Here is a 14520-nt window from a genome sequence, read left to right as displayed (position 1 = left end):
CAAATTTCTCGCCGACAAAATCCCAGCGTCGTTTTCTCCAATCCACAAACATCAATATTATTCAAAAGTCGGCTGTATACTGGAAAATGACTTATCAATAGTCCTAATTATATAATCTCTGCCTCTGACTCAATCATCATAGCCCGTTTTTTTATTTTGAACACTTTCATTAAAGATGATTTATTTGTATAAAATATAACCTTTTTTGTTTATAAAAAATAATTATATAGCACATATTTTAATAAAAATAATTAATTGTATTGTGAGTAAAAAAAAAATTTTACTTAAAAAAATAGTGTTTATAATAATAATTAATTGTATTGTGAGTGAAGAATATGATTCATTATATGATAGATAGTTTTCAAAAATAAAAAAGATTAATTTTTGTGTACATCTCGAGATGACTAAAAAAGATTATTTTTTGCGGATAGTGTTTATAATGTAAGTCGCTATTAATATTTATTATTATAAATTAGATTCTCTAATTTTGATAAACTCAAACAATCATTTTTAACTAAAAAGTATAAAAAATAAATTAAACTAAATAATACTCCCTCCATCTCTCAAAAACATTGTTATTTTGGGTTGTTTCTCAAAATCATGCATTTTTCATTTTTGAATAATATTCAACCACAATCTCTTTGTATCCTTACTTTTTATACTTATTCACATAAAAAACGTCATGATCCATCATTATTTTTTACTAATTAACTTATTGCACTATATTTTCAATCACAATACACTCATCTAATATTTTACTGTCACCCACAGCTTCATATGTTTTTCAGAGACGGAGGGAATAATGTATTAAAATTGAAGATAAAATCAATAAAATTTACAATGAAATGCTCATACGAAATAGAGCACCAAAATTACCAGATAAATGATCTAAAATGCCATCTGCGCAACCTCCTCTTACCACATTATCTCTCTATAAATTATGCCCACCACTTGACCAACATTACCCCATCACTCACACAATCAAATTACACTGCTTTCTCAGCTAGCCAGCTACCTTCACTCTTGTTTGAGTTGCAGAGATGGAGAACAAAGAGGAGGACGTGAGGGTCGGAGCCAACAAGTTCCCAGAGCACCAGCCCATCGGCACGGCGGCGCAGAGCCAGGACAAGGACTACAAGGAGCCGCCGCCCGCCCCGCTCTTCGACGCCTCCGAGCTGGCGTCGTGGTCGTTCTACCGAGCTGGGATCGCCGAATTCATCGCCACCTTCCTCTTCCTCTACATCACCGTCCTCACCGTCATGGGCGTCAGCAAATCCGACTCCAAGTGCGCCACCGTCGGCATCCAGGGCATCGCCTGGGCCTTCGGCGGCATGATCTTCGCCCTCGTCTACTGCACCGCCGGAATCTCCGGCGGCCACATCAATCCCGCCGTCACCTTCGGCCTCTTCCTCGCCAGGAAGCTGTCGCTCAACCGCGCCGTCTTCTACATGGTCATGCAGTGCCTCGGCGCCATCTGCGGCGCCGGCGTCGTCAAGGGCTTCGGGAAGACCCTCTACATGAGCAAGGGCGGCGGCGCCAACACGGTGGCGCACGGCTACACCAAGGGCAGCGGCCTCGGCGCCGAGATCATCGGCACTTTCGTGCTCGTCTACACCGTCTTCTCCGCCACCGACGCCAAGCGCAGCGCCAGAGACTCCCACGTCCCCGTGAGTATATTATAATTAGAAAATAAAATTCATGAGTTTGGAATTTGTTAGGCAAACAAATTGATTGATGAATTTTTGTAGATATTGGCTCCGTTGCCTATCGGGTTCGCGGTGTTTTTGGTGCACTTGGCGACGATCCCGATCACCGGAACCGGTATCAACCCCGCCCGGAGTCTCGGCGCCGCCATCATCTACAACAAGAGCCACGCCTGGGACGACCACGTAAGCTTCATTAGCATTACATTATATAGAGAGTGTAGATTTTTTTTTATTTTTGATAAATTAACAATATTAAATTAAGAAATTTTAGGATGAATGTGAATAAATATATTAGTAGTAATTAATTGGATGTGAAATTAATGTTGTGTGTGCAGTGGATTTTCTGGGTGGGACCATTCATCGGAGCGGCGCTGGCAGCTCTGTACCATCAGGTGGTGATAAGGGCAATTCCGTTCAAGTCTAAGTGAAACTGTGATTCCATTAGTCTTCAATTTGGGGCTTTTTTTCTCTAGTGTTTTTTCTATTTTGTTTCATGTTTTCTTTGTTGTAAATTGTATCATTTGCGTAAGAGGCCTTGCAATCTATGTAATCATACGATGGGTTTTGAGTTATTTGAATGGAAAGCCTAACGTAGGATTGTTAATTGCTTTACCTTCACTTGGAGTATAATAATGTCTGAATATGCCAATTTTTACATAATTTTTTATTTGCACATTAACTATAAACGTCTTTATACATTATTCTTTTTTTTTAGTTTTACATGTTTTTGGCTTGAACGGAAGAAGTCTTGCTAAACGATAAAATTGGATTAATAATGAAACATTATTGTTTCATCATATAATAAGTTAGATAAAATTTTAAATTATTATTTCAAACATTATCTTTCGAAATTTAGAGATCAAATAATTGTTAAGATTACAATCAAGACCTCGAATTATGGGTTTACAATTGAGTTGTGATTTATGCTCACCCAAAATATTATTCACACGTGAAATAGAAAATATATGTAAAAGTTCATGAATATATAAACACTAGTACCCTTCACTTTTTTTCTCTTTATTGTGCGGGTGTGATTATCCATTGGGAATACATTAACAAAATTTTAGTAAAATGAGTACGTCCTCCGTGCAATGCACGGCCATGAAATATTTATTTATTTATTTTAAAATTTTAAATTATGTTAAAGTATTACTTCATCCGTCCCATTACAAAAAATCCAATTTCTATAATGAAATGTCTCATTAAAAATGTCTCATTCATTTTTTGACAACATATTCTCTCTCTCTTTATATTTAATACTTAGACAATTTTTACCAATATCTACTTCCTACACATTTATGAGTTAAATTAATTAATAACAAAAAAATAATGTTAATTTATATATTAGTATTTAATTTAAAATAGTGTACAGTAATAATTGTTGGGGATGGGTCCAACAATTACGGATAAGGACGTCGGGGTCGTCCGGTACGATGGGCACTAGCAACCTGAAACACGAACAACGTTAGAGCCCTTCTCGGAGCACCGGTGGGGGTGTCGATGGAAGAGCCTCCGACGCTCAAGTCAGTAAACAATAGTAATAAAAATAGTATTGAAAGCAATTGAAAGTAAATGAAAGAGTTAATCGGGTCGATCTGGTCGACGGAGTTGAAGGCGATTGAGCAATGAGCGAGGGCCGTTGGGTCGTCCCGGTTGATCTGATCACCGGAAAACCTAAGGCTGAGAGCGTGGAGGCAGAATAGTGCAAGAGGGGAGAGAAGAGCGAGAGAACGTGTTGGAGTGTGAATGATTGTCCGGGTCGAATGACCTAGTTGGTTATTATTTATACCATGATGGCTTGACGGCTAGGGTTTTGCTGCCCCGTTTTCTTAAACTCTAGTCGTTCCGATATTCGAGGGATCGTATCCCTGACCTCATTCATTTCTTTCTCTCAAAGTCGTTGCCCCATCTAGGGTTTGGGTCGATGGGTCTTGATGACCTAGAGTACGGGCCAAATTAATTAATTCGATTTTTGGATTGGGCCTGATATTTGGGCCACAAATATTTACTTGAATGGGCTGTACGAAATTTGCCCACTACAATAACATTATCAACTTAATGAGTAGAAGTATAATATTATATTAAATGAGTATTGTATAATACTAATAATTAACTTTACAGATTTTAAAGCAATTAATATAATAATTTTGAGTTCTTAAAAGTTCAAACTGTATTATTATTTAAAATTCATATTTAAATAGCCCAAAAATTACTAAAAAAACTAGAAAAAATATGAATAATATAAAAAATAAAATATAACAACAAATATGTTTATATAAACAAATAGATACTTTGTACATCTAATTAAAAAAATCTATATTACATTTTAAATTCTAATTTTAAGATATATAACTAACTTTTTAAAAATTCATATTAAAATTTCCTTCTCCTTAAATGAATTAAAAATTACTATAGTTTAAAAAAAGTTAAATTTAAAATGATTATAATTAAAAAAATCATGTAAGCTTTTTTGCAAGGAAAAAAATGCATTAACTTATTTTTTTCACCAACAAATGAAAAAAAAAAGTGATTTGTTCAATATTAGAGGTAAATGAGGGCAAACAGAAATTAATTTGACACTTTAAACAATCATAACTTATTTATTTTAAATTTATTTCTTATAATTTTTTCATCAAATTAAAAATCTTCTCGTAAACTTTATTTTAACATCTATATTAAATATTTTTTTTCATATATTGAAGTTAACGATTTTTTAAAAAGGAATTAAAAAAAAGAAAAAGAAATTAAATTTGGCTACAAAATTGAGAGTAGAGAGAAAATTGGGTGGGAAAATAACTCATCTTTTTATATTATATAGAGCTATTCTTTATGTCAAATCTTAATAAAAATATTATAATGATATTTTTCTATTTTTTCAATATTGGGTAATTGGTGTATAAATACATAAATTTTACTCACTTTTTGATATTTAACATGAACTTTAAATCCTAGTTATAAATACATGAACTTTACTTATTTTTTGTATTTAACATAAACTTTAAAACATAGTTATAAATGCATAAACTTTAAACTAATTCAATTTTTGACACGTTTTTCATTTTTCTCAAATTAAAGCTAACTTGGAATGCTTGAATCTTAATGTGGACAATTCAGCACTGAGATACGGCGTCGTCATTTTTTGTTTGAGGAAAATAACCCAAAACTAAAATATGAAAGTGAACGATAAAAATTTGTCTACAAATTTCACAATTCAGAAAGCAAATTTCGTCTTTAAGATTTGAGGATTTCAGAAAGTCAATTTCATCATTCTGAAAGCCAAATTCAGAATATAAAAGTTGGATCAAAAATTGAATAGTGAAGATTAATTTTTATAGCGAGAAATTGTTCTCGTAAAAATTCAGGCATTCCAAGTCAACTTTAATTTGGGAAAAAAAATAAAAAACGAGACCAAAATTTAATAAGTTTAAAGTTCATGTATTTATAACTATATTTTAAAGTTCATGTTAAATACCAAAAGAAAGTAAAGTTCATGTATTTATAACTAGAATTTAAAGTTCATGTTAAATACCAAAAAAATGAGTAAAGTTCATGTATTTATACGTCAATTACCCTTCAATATTATATATCCAGATAGAAAAGGAGAGTAAAATAGAGTGGTTCAAATAAGTTCAATAAAAAAGAGAGTATAAAATAGAAAATATTTTAAGTCTTTAGATCGTGGAGATTTACGATGCATTCATTATGTGTGTGTGTCTCTGTATATATGAAAACCTAACCTTAACCCTTGTATATTAAAAATTATACATAGCACAAACTTAAATTTTTTTGCTAAACTTTTAAAAATTTTAAAATTTATATAATTCAAAAATGTTATCTACTCTATCTCAAACTTGAAATTTTAATTATTACTTTCTATAAAAATTAAAATTAATAAATATTTTGTGTCCCTATCGCGTAGAGAATCCTATAGTCAGGGTAAACGTTGTTTAGTACTAGCTCAACGCGGCAAAATCGAACTAGTCCCCCTCCCCCGGGCATTTTAACGGTGCTTAACATAGTTAGAAAAAAAAAATTAAGGTAGGCCCCTATCGTTGTGTTGGAAACAATAGATTGGTCGCTTGAAATTGGAGCAACTCCTATCAACTTTAAGATAGAGTTTTAATTTCAGATGTAGCCACACATTTTCGCGAATTCAAAATTGGAGAGATGAGAGGGTGTGCTACGGGAGCAGAAAGATAATGGTACTACGAATCGCATCCACGACCTGCAAAAAAGATCAAATTTTTTAATGGTCTGCTCTATGTGACTGAATAGCGTGCACACTTTCCTTACTTTCGATTCAAAGTCGAAGAGGATAGAAAGAGGGTAAAGTCTACCCTGGACATATGCGCACCTGCGCATCGCATCCAGATGCGAACACGTGTCCCGCAAAGAAAATCTACTCGGTCCAATATTTGATATCTCTGCTCCGGTTTGCTTTATTGTAGTGTCTGGTTGAGTGAAACCACTATTTTATAAAAAAAATGGTTGTTTTGGAAGAGGCTTTCGTGTGGCAATAAAATGATGCCACGTGTCCCCTATAAGAATTGCATGCAGGAGACATTTTTGAATAAGATTATACTTTACCTCCTAGCCCCTAGGACACCTTTCGAAGTGAATCATCATCCAATATACTCCCTCCGTCCCTAAAATAACTTCCTCTTTTTCCATTTTGGGACGTCCCCCAAATAACTTCCTCTTTCTTTCTTTCCATTTTTGGAAACCTACCCCACCACTAATAATACTTTATTTATTCTTACTTTTCACTTTTCACCACTCCCAATACTAATTATAACACTTTTCACAACTTCCAATAATAATTATATCACTTTTTCTCCTTTATCAATACACTTTACAACTTTTTATTAAAACTCGTGCCGTCCCCAAAGAGGAAGCCAATTCAGGGACGGAGGGAGTATCTATTTCATCTTGTAACTCTAAGTGTATAATTTTCACTAATATTTTTTATTTAATATATTATCCAAAAATATTGTCCATTAATTATAGTGAAATGTAGAATATAATAGTGAAAATATTACCCGAAAATATTGTCCATTAATATGTCATACCATTCAAAAATATTTTAATATATCTTATCATTAATATTTTTCACTAATAGTTTTATTAATATATTATTCAAAAATATTTATTATTATTATATTATCTTAATAATGATTATTTTGGGTGGGCTTTTTTTGGCAAAGAATATGAATGGTATGATATATTAATAAAAATAGTAAGAAAATATATTAGTGAAAAATATGAATGGTATGATATATTAATAAAAATATTTTCGGGTAATATTTTCACTATTATTCTACATCTCACTATAATTAATGAACAATATTTTTGGATAATATATTAATATAAAAATATTAGTGAAAATTATACATGTAGTGTAACACCCTAATCTAATTAAGGAGTTAAATATAAAATTTAAATAAATATTTAATACGGAAGTCTTTTAAAATAATTTAAAACTCATTTTTAAAATAAATATTTTCGAAAATAATTTTAAGAAAAAGAATTCTTTAAATAAAATTGGTCTTTAAAGCACTTTTAAAACGATTTATAAGATATCAAAATTTTCAATAATGTATTCAAATATAAATCTTGATTTTTAAATCATACATTTAACAACTTTATTTTCAAAGCATGACATGAAGATGTCAGAAAAATAATTAACTAATTAATAAAACTTATACTAAGGAAAAACTCTAAGTATAAAATAATATCTTTTTAGCAGCGGAAAATATAACAAAATAAAATCTTTATATGATTAAAAATTATGTATGTATCCATGTATATATTTTCGTAAAGATATAAATTCTTAAATAAATATTTGAAATGAATTTAAATATAAATTAAACAAGTCATGACATTAAAATAATATAACAACATTTATTTAAATAAATCACACACAAATCTCAAATAGTATAGAATTTCAGAGTTTACATAACCAAAAGATATCACATGAAATAACATAATATGTTTTAAGAAACATTTATTTTTAAATAGATTCGACGCGCCCATTCGACTCTCCACGCGCCTCCGATATCAATCACCTGAAACTGTTGAATATGGGATGAGCATACAGGGTACACTCAGTGTGGGAACATGCAATAATTGTCCATGTTAATAAAATGGTAACACATATTGTCATAACGTAACATAACTTCCATACGCACTGTGGCAACTCCAAGGACTTTAATGTCCCGGACCCTATATATGGATCCCTGGCGACAATATAATGGTTGCAACCCTGTAACATGAAATCGCATTGTGGCATACCAAGGACGGTGAAGTCCTGGACCAATTATGCTGGCCCCTAGCGATAAATATTTTTACAACACATACGGTAAACACATAATATTAAAATGGACAAATATTAACCACGTGCATGTACTGAAATAAATCCCACACCTGAAACTTGAACTTTTGAGCTTTGAAAATTAACTGCAAGAATTTAAAGTTCACATCCTAGTCGCGCCGCACCTAGTCAGATAAATTTAAATAATAAGACATGAGGGCCTAATTAAACTTTAGAAAATAATTGAGATTATAGGATCATATAAAAATAATTGATCTAATAAATTTAAGTAGTAAAATATATTTTCTTATAAAAAGATTTGGGTGGGTTGATATTTATTTAATTAAAACTTGAGTATTTGATTTATAAAATTCTTAATCCATTAAATATAATGAAATAAATAATGAGATGCATGCTTCTTTAAAAATTTGGGTTAATGTTAAAAATACCAAGTTCAATTTAATTAAAAGAATTATGCAGCCCAAAGCAAAATAAATGCAGCCCAATTACTTAATTAATCTGAGCCCATTCCTAAGCCCATATTTCCTTCTCTCCCTTAAATCCCTAATCTAACACACACCACAACACACATAACTCACGCCACCCTCTCCTCTCTCTCTCTCGCTCACTCTTCCCTTTCCCGATTCTCCCTCTCCTTCGGCCTCCTGTCGCCGCGCCACCGGACGGCACGCCGCCGCCGGGAGGCCGGCGGCTCTGGCTCCCCTTGTCCTCTCCTCAACCTCTCTCTCTACCCTTTTTCCGCCCTCTCTCTTTCCCAGCCTCTCTCTTTCCCTCTCGGCCAGACGGCCCTCGGCGAAGCCGACGCCGCCCCCTGCTCCGGTGAGTAGCCAGCCGTCACCTCCAGCCCGACGTCGCCTCCCCTTCTTTCTCTCTCCTCCTCAGCCGAACAGCCATCGGCGAGGCCGAAGCTGCCGCCTCCTTATTCCAGATCTGGCGCCCTCTCCGTCTGTTCGACCCGACCAGCATAGTAGCGGCCAAGACCCCCGCACCGCTGCCCCTTCTCTTCCTCCGTCGGCCGCCGTGGCGCGCAGCGCCGGCGGCTCCGTTCTGCAGCCATCCCCCTTCTTCCCTTCTCTTGTCTAAACTCTTAAACTACCATTTCTCTTTCAATCACTTCTATTTCTATTTCCTTTTTCCCTGTAATTAGTAATATCTATAGAATTACAGAAAATAGATGTATGCATGTTTGAATTTATCAAAACAAGAATTTTGTGGGAGTTTGGTTGTTTTCTGTAAATTGAAAGAAAGCAGAGATCTTTGCATATGAAAATAAAACTATACCAGTTTATGAGAATTACCGATGGAGATTCGGCAGTGGAAAGGAAACAGGATGAATTATAAAAGACTTTTTCCTGTTGGATTTTGTTGGGTATTTGCGATGAAGAAGATTAGATATACATATATATACTGGATTGAAATATCGTGGTTGAGGAGTAAAAATCGAATTTGTGAATTTGAGTATTCGTCAAAGATTTGAAGTGTGAAAGAAATCCTGCCGTGGAAGGAAAAAATCAAGATTTGAAATCAAAGTTTTGCTGCTGTGGTTGTCAAATTTTACGGAAAGGGAGTTTAATTAGTGAATAGGTGTGTGCTTGTGATTTTTCTGAATATATATAGAATGTTCAGAGAAATACTTGTAGTTGTAGAGATGTAAAAACAGGAAATGATAAATTGTACTGAAATAGAAATTTCATAGATTGAAAATTAATACCATGTTGATTGATCTGCAGTTAGAGAGAAAAACTTGGTTATCTTAAAGTATAGTTTTTGCTTTGTAAAATTTGCAGAGATGGAGTAGAAGATGTATATATATATGATGAGCATAAAAGTGGCTAAATGAGAAAAATAGGGCAAACAAATGTAAATAAATAGAGTAGAAATTGTTAATTTGCAGATACGAAAATAAGGTATCCAAATCTTTGAAATCATTAATAAACTATAAATGTTGAAACTTGAATAATTGTTTTAGGATCATTGCAAAAGAATTTGGCACATTAATAACAATAAGCCCAACACTAACAAAATTTATGAAAATATTTTATTCTTAATCCAAAATTAATATAATATCCATGATAAATATATTTAAGTAAATAAATTTATTTAGGCCCAAATTTATATAAAAATATTTTAGAATATAAAACTTTATTTCTATAGGTATAACCTAGAATTTAGAGTCATACATCTAGCTAGGGGCACGACTAGATAATTCTCCACAAACTCGACTCATAGATTTATATTTTTAATATCTCGAAAATATAAAAATTTTCAAATAAAATTTGCAAAGGTAGTAAACAGTTTTGGGCTGTGACAAACCTACCCACTTAAAAGAATTTCGTCCTCGAAATTTGACAATTCATAGTTGCAATAATCTTCAACATAATAACTTGAATACTGAACTTGAACATTTTTTCATAATAACTTCAATCATTGCAGCAAGTTCACTATACTTTCAACGTAAATAATTTATACTCATCCTCTTGAAAAATATTTGAAATATCTTTACTCATAGCTGCAATAATCTTCAAAATAATAACTTGAATACTGAACTTGAATTTTCTCATAACAACTTCAATTATTGCAGCTAATTCACTATACTTTCAACGTAAATAATTTATACTCATCCTCATGAAAAATATTTGAAATATCTTTACTCATAGCTGCAATAATCTTCAACATATAATTTGAATACTGAACTTTCTCATAATAACTTGCATAATGAACTTGAACTTTCTGATAATAATTTCAATTATTGCAGCAAATTTCAACATACTTTCAACGTAAACAATTTATACTCATCCCTATAAAAATATTTTGAAATACTTTTTAAAATACATTTACCTTGAAGTCGGAGCACGTAGAGGTCGAATGGATTTTCTCACACATGACATTTAAGAATTTTATGTAAAATATTTTGCAGAGTCTACAGGAAAGTAGACCTGCTCTGATACCATGCTGTAACACCCTAATCTAATTAAGGAGTTAAATATAAAATTTAAATAAATATTTAATACGGAAGTCTTTTAAAATAATTTAAAACTCATTTTTAAAATAAATATTTTCGAAAATAATTTTAAGAAAAAGAATTCTTTAAATAAAATTGGTCTTTAAAGCACTTTTAAAACGATTTATAAGATATCAAAATTTTCAATAATGTATTCAAATATAAATCTTGATTTTTAAATCATACATTTAACAACTTTATTTTCAAAGCATGACATGAAGATGTCAGAAAAATAATTAACTAATTAATAAAACTTATACTAAGGAAAAACTCTAAGTATAAAATAATATCTTTTTAGCAGCGGAAAATATAACAAAATAAAATCTTTATATGATTAAAAATTATGTATGTATCCATGTATATATTTTCGTAAAGATATAAATTCTTAAATAAATATTTGAAATGAATTTAAATATAAATTAAACAAGTCATGACATTAAAATAATATAACAACATTTATTTAAATAAATCACACACAAATCTCAAATAGTATAGAATTTCAGAGTTTACATAACCAAAAGATATCACATGAAATAACATAATATGTTTTAAGAAACATTTATTTTTAAATAGATTCGACGCGCCCATTCGACTCTCCACGCGCCTCCGATATCAATCACCTGAAACTGTTGAATATGGGATGAGCATACAGGGTACACTCAGTGTGGGAACATGCAATAATTGTCCATGTTAATAAAATGGTAACACATATTGTCATAACGTAACATAACTTCCATACGCACTGTGGCAACTCCAAGGACTTTAATGTCCCGGACCCTATATATGGATCCCTGGCGACAATATAATGGTTGCAACCCTGTAACATGAAATCGCATTGTGGCATACCAAGGACGGTGAAGTCCTGGACCAATTATGCTGGCCCCTAGCGATAAATATTTTTACAACACATACGGTAAACACATAATATTAAAATGGACAAATATTAACCACGTGCATGTACTGAAATAAATCCCACACCTGAAACTTGAACTTTTGAGCTTTGAAAATTAACTGCAAGAATTTAAAGTTCACATCCTAGTCGCGCCGCACCTAGTCAGATAAATTTAAATAATAAGACATGAGGGCCTAATTAAACTTTAGAAAATAATTGAGATTATAGGATCATATAAAAATAATTGATCTAATAAATTTAAGTAGTAAAATATATTTTCTTATAAAAAGATTTGGGTGGGTTGATATTTATTTAATTAAAACTTGAGTATTTGATTTATAAAATTCTTAATCCATTAAATATAATGAAATAAATAATGAGATGCATGCTTCTTTAAAAATTTGGGTTAATGTTAAAAATACCAAGTTCAATTTAATTAAAAGAATTATGCAGCCCAAAGCAAAATAAATGCAGCCCAATTACTTAATTAATCTGAGCCCATTCCTAAGCCCATATTTCCTTCTCTCCCTTAAATCCCTAATCTAACACACACCACAACACACATAACTCACGCCACCCTCTCCTCTCTCTCTCTCGCTCACTCTTCCCTTTCCCGATTCTCCCTCTCCTTCGGCCTCCTGTCGCCGCGCCACCGGACGGCACGCCGCCGCCGGGAGGCCGGCGGCTCTGGCTCCCCTTGTCCTCTCCTCAACCTCTCTCTCTACCCTTTTTCCGCCCTCTCTCTTTCCCAGCCTCTCTCTTTCCCTCTCGGCCAGACGGCCCTCGGCGAAGCCGACGCCGCCCCCTGCTCCGGTGAGTAGCCAGCCGTCACCTCCAGCCCGACGTCGCCTCCCCTTCTTTCTCTCTCCTCCTCAGCCGAACAGCCATCGGCGAGGCCGAAGCTGCCGCCTCCTTATTCCAGATCTGGCGCCCTCTCCGTCTGTTCGACCCGACCAGCATAGTAGCGGCCAAGACCCCCGCACCGCTGCCCCTTCTCTTCCTCCGTCGGCCGCCGTGGCGCGCAGCGCCGGCGGCTCCGTTCTGCAGCCATCCCCCTTCTTCCCTTCTCTTGTCTAAACTCTTAAACTACCATTTCTCTTTCAATCACTTCTATTTCTATTTCCTTTTTCCCTGTAATTAGTAATATCTATAGAATTACAGAAAATAGATGTATGCATGTTTGAATTTATCAAAACAAGAATTTTGTGGGAGTTTGGTTGTTTTCTGTAAATTGAAAGAAAGCAGAGATCTTTGCATATGAAAATAAAACTATACCAGTTTATGAGAATTACCGATGGAGATTCGGCAGTGGAAAGGAAACAGGATGAATTATAAAAGACTTTTTCCTGTTGGATTTTGTTGGGTATTTGCGATGAAGAAGATTAGATATACATATATATACTGGATTGAAATATCGTGGTTGAGGAGTAAAAATCGAATTTGTGAATTTGAGTATTCGTCAAAGATTTGAAGTGTGAAAGAAATCCTGCCGTGGAAGGAAAAAATCAAGATTTGAAATCAAAGTTTTGCTGCTGTGGTTGTCAAATTTTACGGAAAGGGAGTTTAATTAGTGAATAGGTGTGTGCTTGTGATTTTTCTGAATATATATAGAATGTTCAGAGAAATACTTGTAGTTGTAGAGATGTAAAAACAGGAAATGATAAATTGTACTGAAATAGAAATTTCATAGATTGAAAATTAATACCATGTTGATTGATCTGCAGTTAGAGAGAAAAACTTGGTTATCTTAAAGTATAGTTTTTGCTTTGTAAAATTTGCAGAGATGGAGTAGAAGATGTATATATATATGATGAGCATAAAAGTGGCTAAATGAGAAAAATAGGGCAAACAAATGTAAATAAATAGAGTAGAAATTGTTAATTTGCAGATACGAAAATAAGGTATCCAAATCTTTGAAATCATTAATAAACTATAAATGTTGAAACTTGAATAATTGTTTTAGGATCATTGCAAAAGAATTTGGCACATTAATAACAATAAGCCCAACACTAACAAAATTTATGAAAATATTTTATTCTTAATCCAAAATTAATATAATATCCATGATAAATATATTTAAGTAAATAAATTTATTTAGGCCCAAATTTATATAAAAATATTTTAGAATATAAAACTTTATTTCTATAGGTATAACCTAGAATTTAGAGTCATACATCTAGCTAGGGGCACGACTAGATAATTCTCCACAAACTCGACTCATAGATTTATATTTTTAATATCTCGAAAATATAAAAATTTTCAAATAAAATTTGCAAAGGTAGTAAACAGTTTTGGGCTGTGACATGTAGGGTGTGTTTGCTTTGAGGTATAAGGAAGAGATAAGCTACATTTACCACCTTATACTTCGTTTGCTTTGATGTATACAAAATTTCAGGCAATTTGTATAATTAATGGATAATATTTTCATATTATGTTTTCACTATTATATTCTACATTTCACTATAATTAATGAACTAATTGAACTAATTCATCACAAATCTAAGTTTAGAATTTAGAATTATAATATAAGAATCATACTTTTAACATGAGAATGATCATCACTATTAGTGAATCACGAACTAATTGAATT

General features: G+C 32.7%; 1 protein-coding gene and 2 long non-coding RNA genes across 3 annotated transcripts; 1 reads left to right on the top strand and 2 right to left on the bottom strand.

Moving 5' to 3' along the window:
• Positions 1-750: 750 nt before the first annotated feature.
• LOC131005682 (probable aquaporin PIP1-4) lies at positions 751-2310 on the top strand. Its single transcript, XM_057932713.1, has 3 exons — positions 751-1667; positions 1749-1889; positions 2042-2310. Exons 1-3 carry the CDS (start codon positions 1041-1043, stop codon positions 2132-2134), a joined length of 861 nt encoding a protein of 286 aa, XP_057788696.1. The 5' UTR covers positions 751-1040; the 3' UTR covers positions 2135-2310.
• Positions 2311-7587: 5277 nt separating this feature from the next.
• LOC131005687 (uncharacterized) lies at positions 7588-9878 on the bottom strand. Its single transcript, XR_009095335.1, has 2 exons — positions 9336-9878; positions 7588-8201 (listed from the first exon to the last, which is right to left on the bottom strand). It is a non-coding gene; the product is annotated as an uncharacterized LOC131005687 (long non-coding RNA).
• A 1596-nt stretch (positions 9879-11474) lies between these two features.
• Positions 11475-13765, bottom strand: LOC131005686 (uncharacterized). The gene is made up of 2 exons (XR_009095334.1): positions 13223-13765; positions 11475-12088 (listed from the first exon to the last, which is right to left on the bottom strand). It is a non-coding gene; the product is annotated as an uncharacterized LOC131005686 (long non-coding RNA).
• Positions 13766-14520: the final 755 nt, after the last annotated feature.

The sequence above is a fragment of the Salvia miltiorrhiza genome, chromosome 1 (genome assembly GCF_028751815.1).
Source record: "Salvia miltiorrhiza cultivar Shanhuang (shh) chromosome 1, IMPLAD_Smil_shh, whole genome shotgun sequence".
NCBI lineage: Eukaryota > Viridiplantae > Streptophyta > Magnoliopsida > Lamiales > Lamiaceae > Salvia > Salvia miltiorrhiza.
The sequence above is the reverse complement of the archived record's forward strand: the minus strand, read 5'-3'. Positions and strand labels throughout refer to the sequence as shown.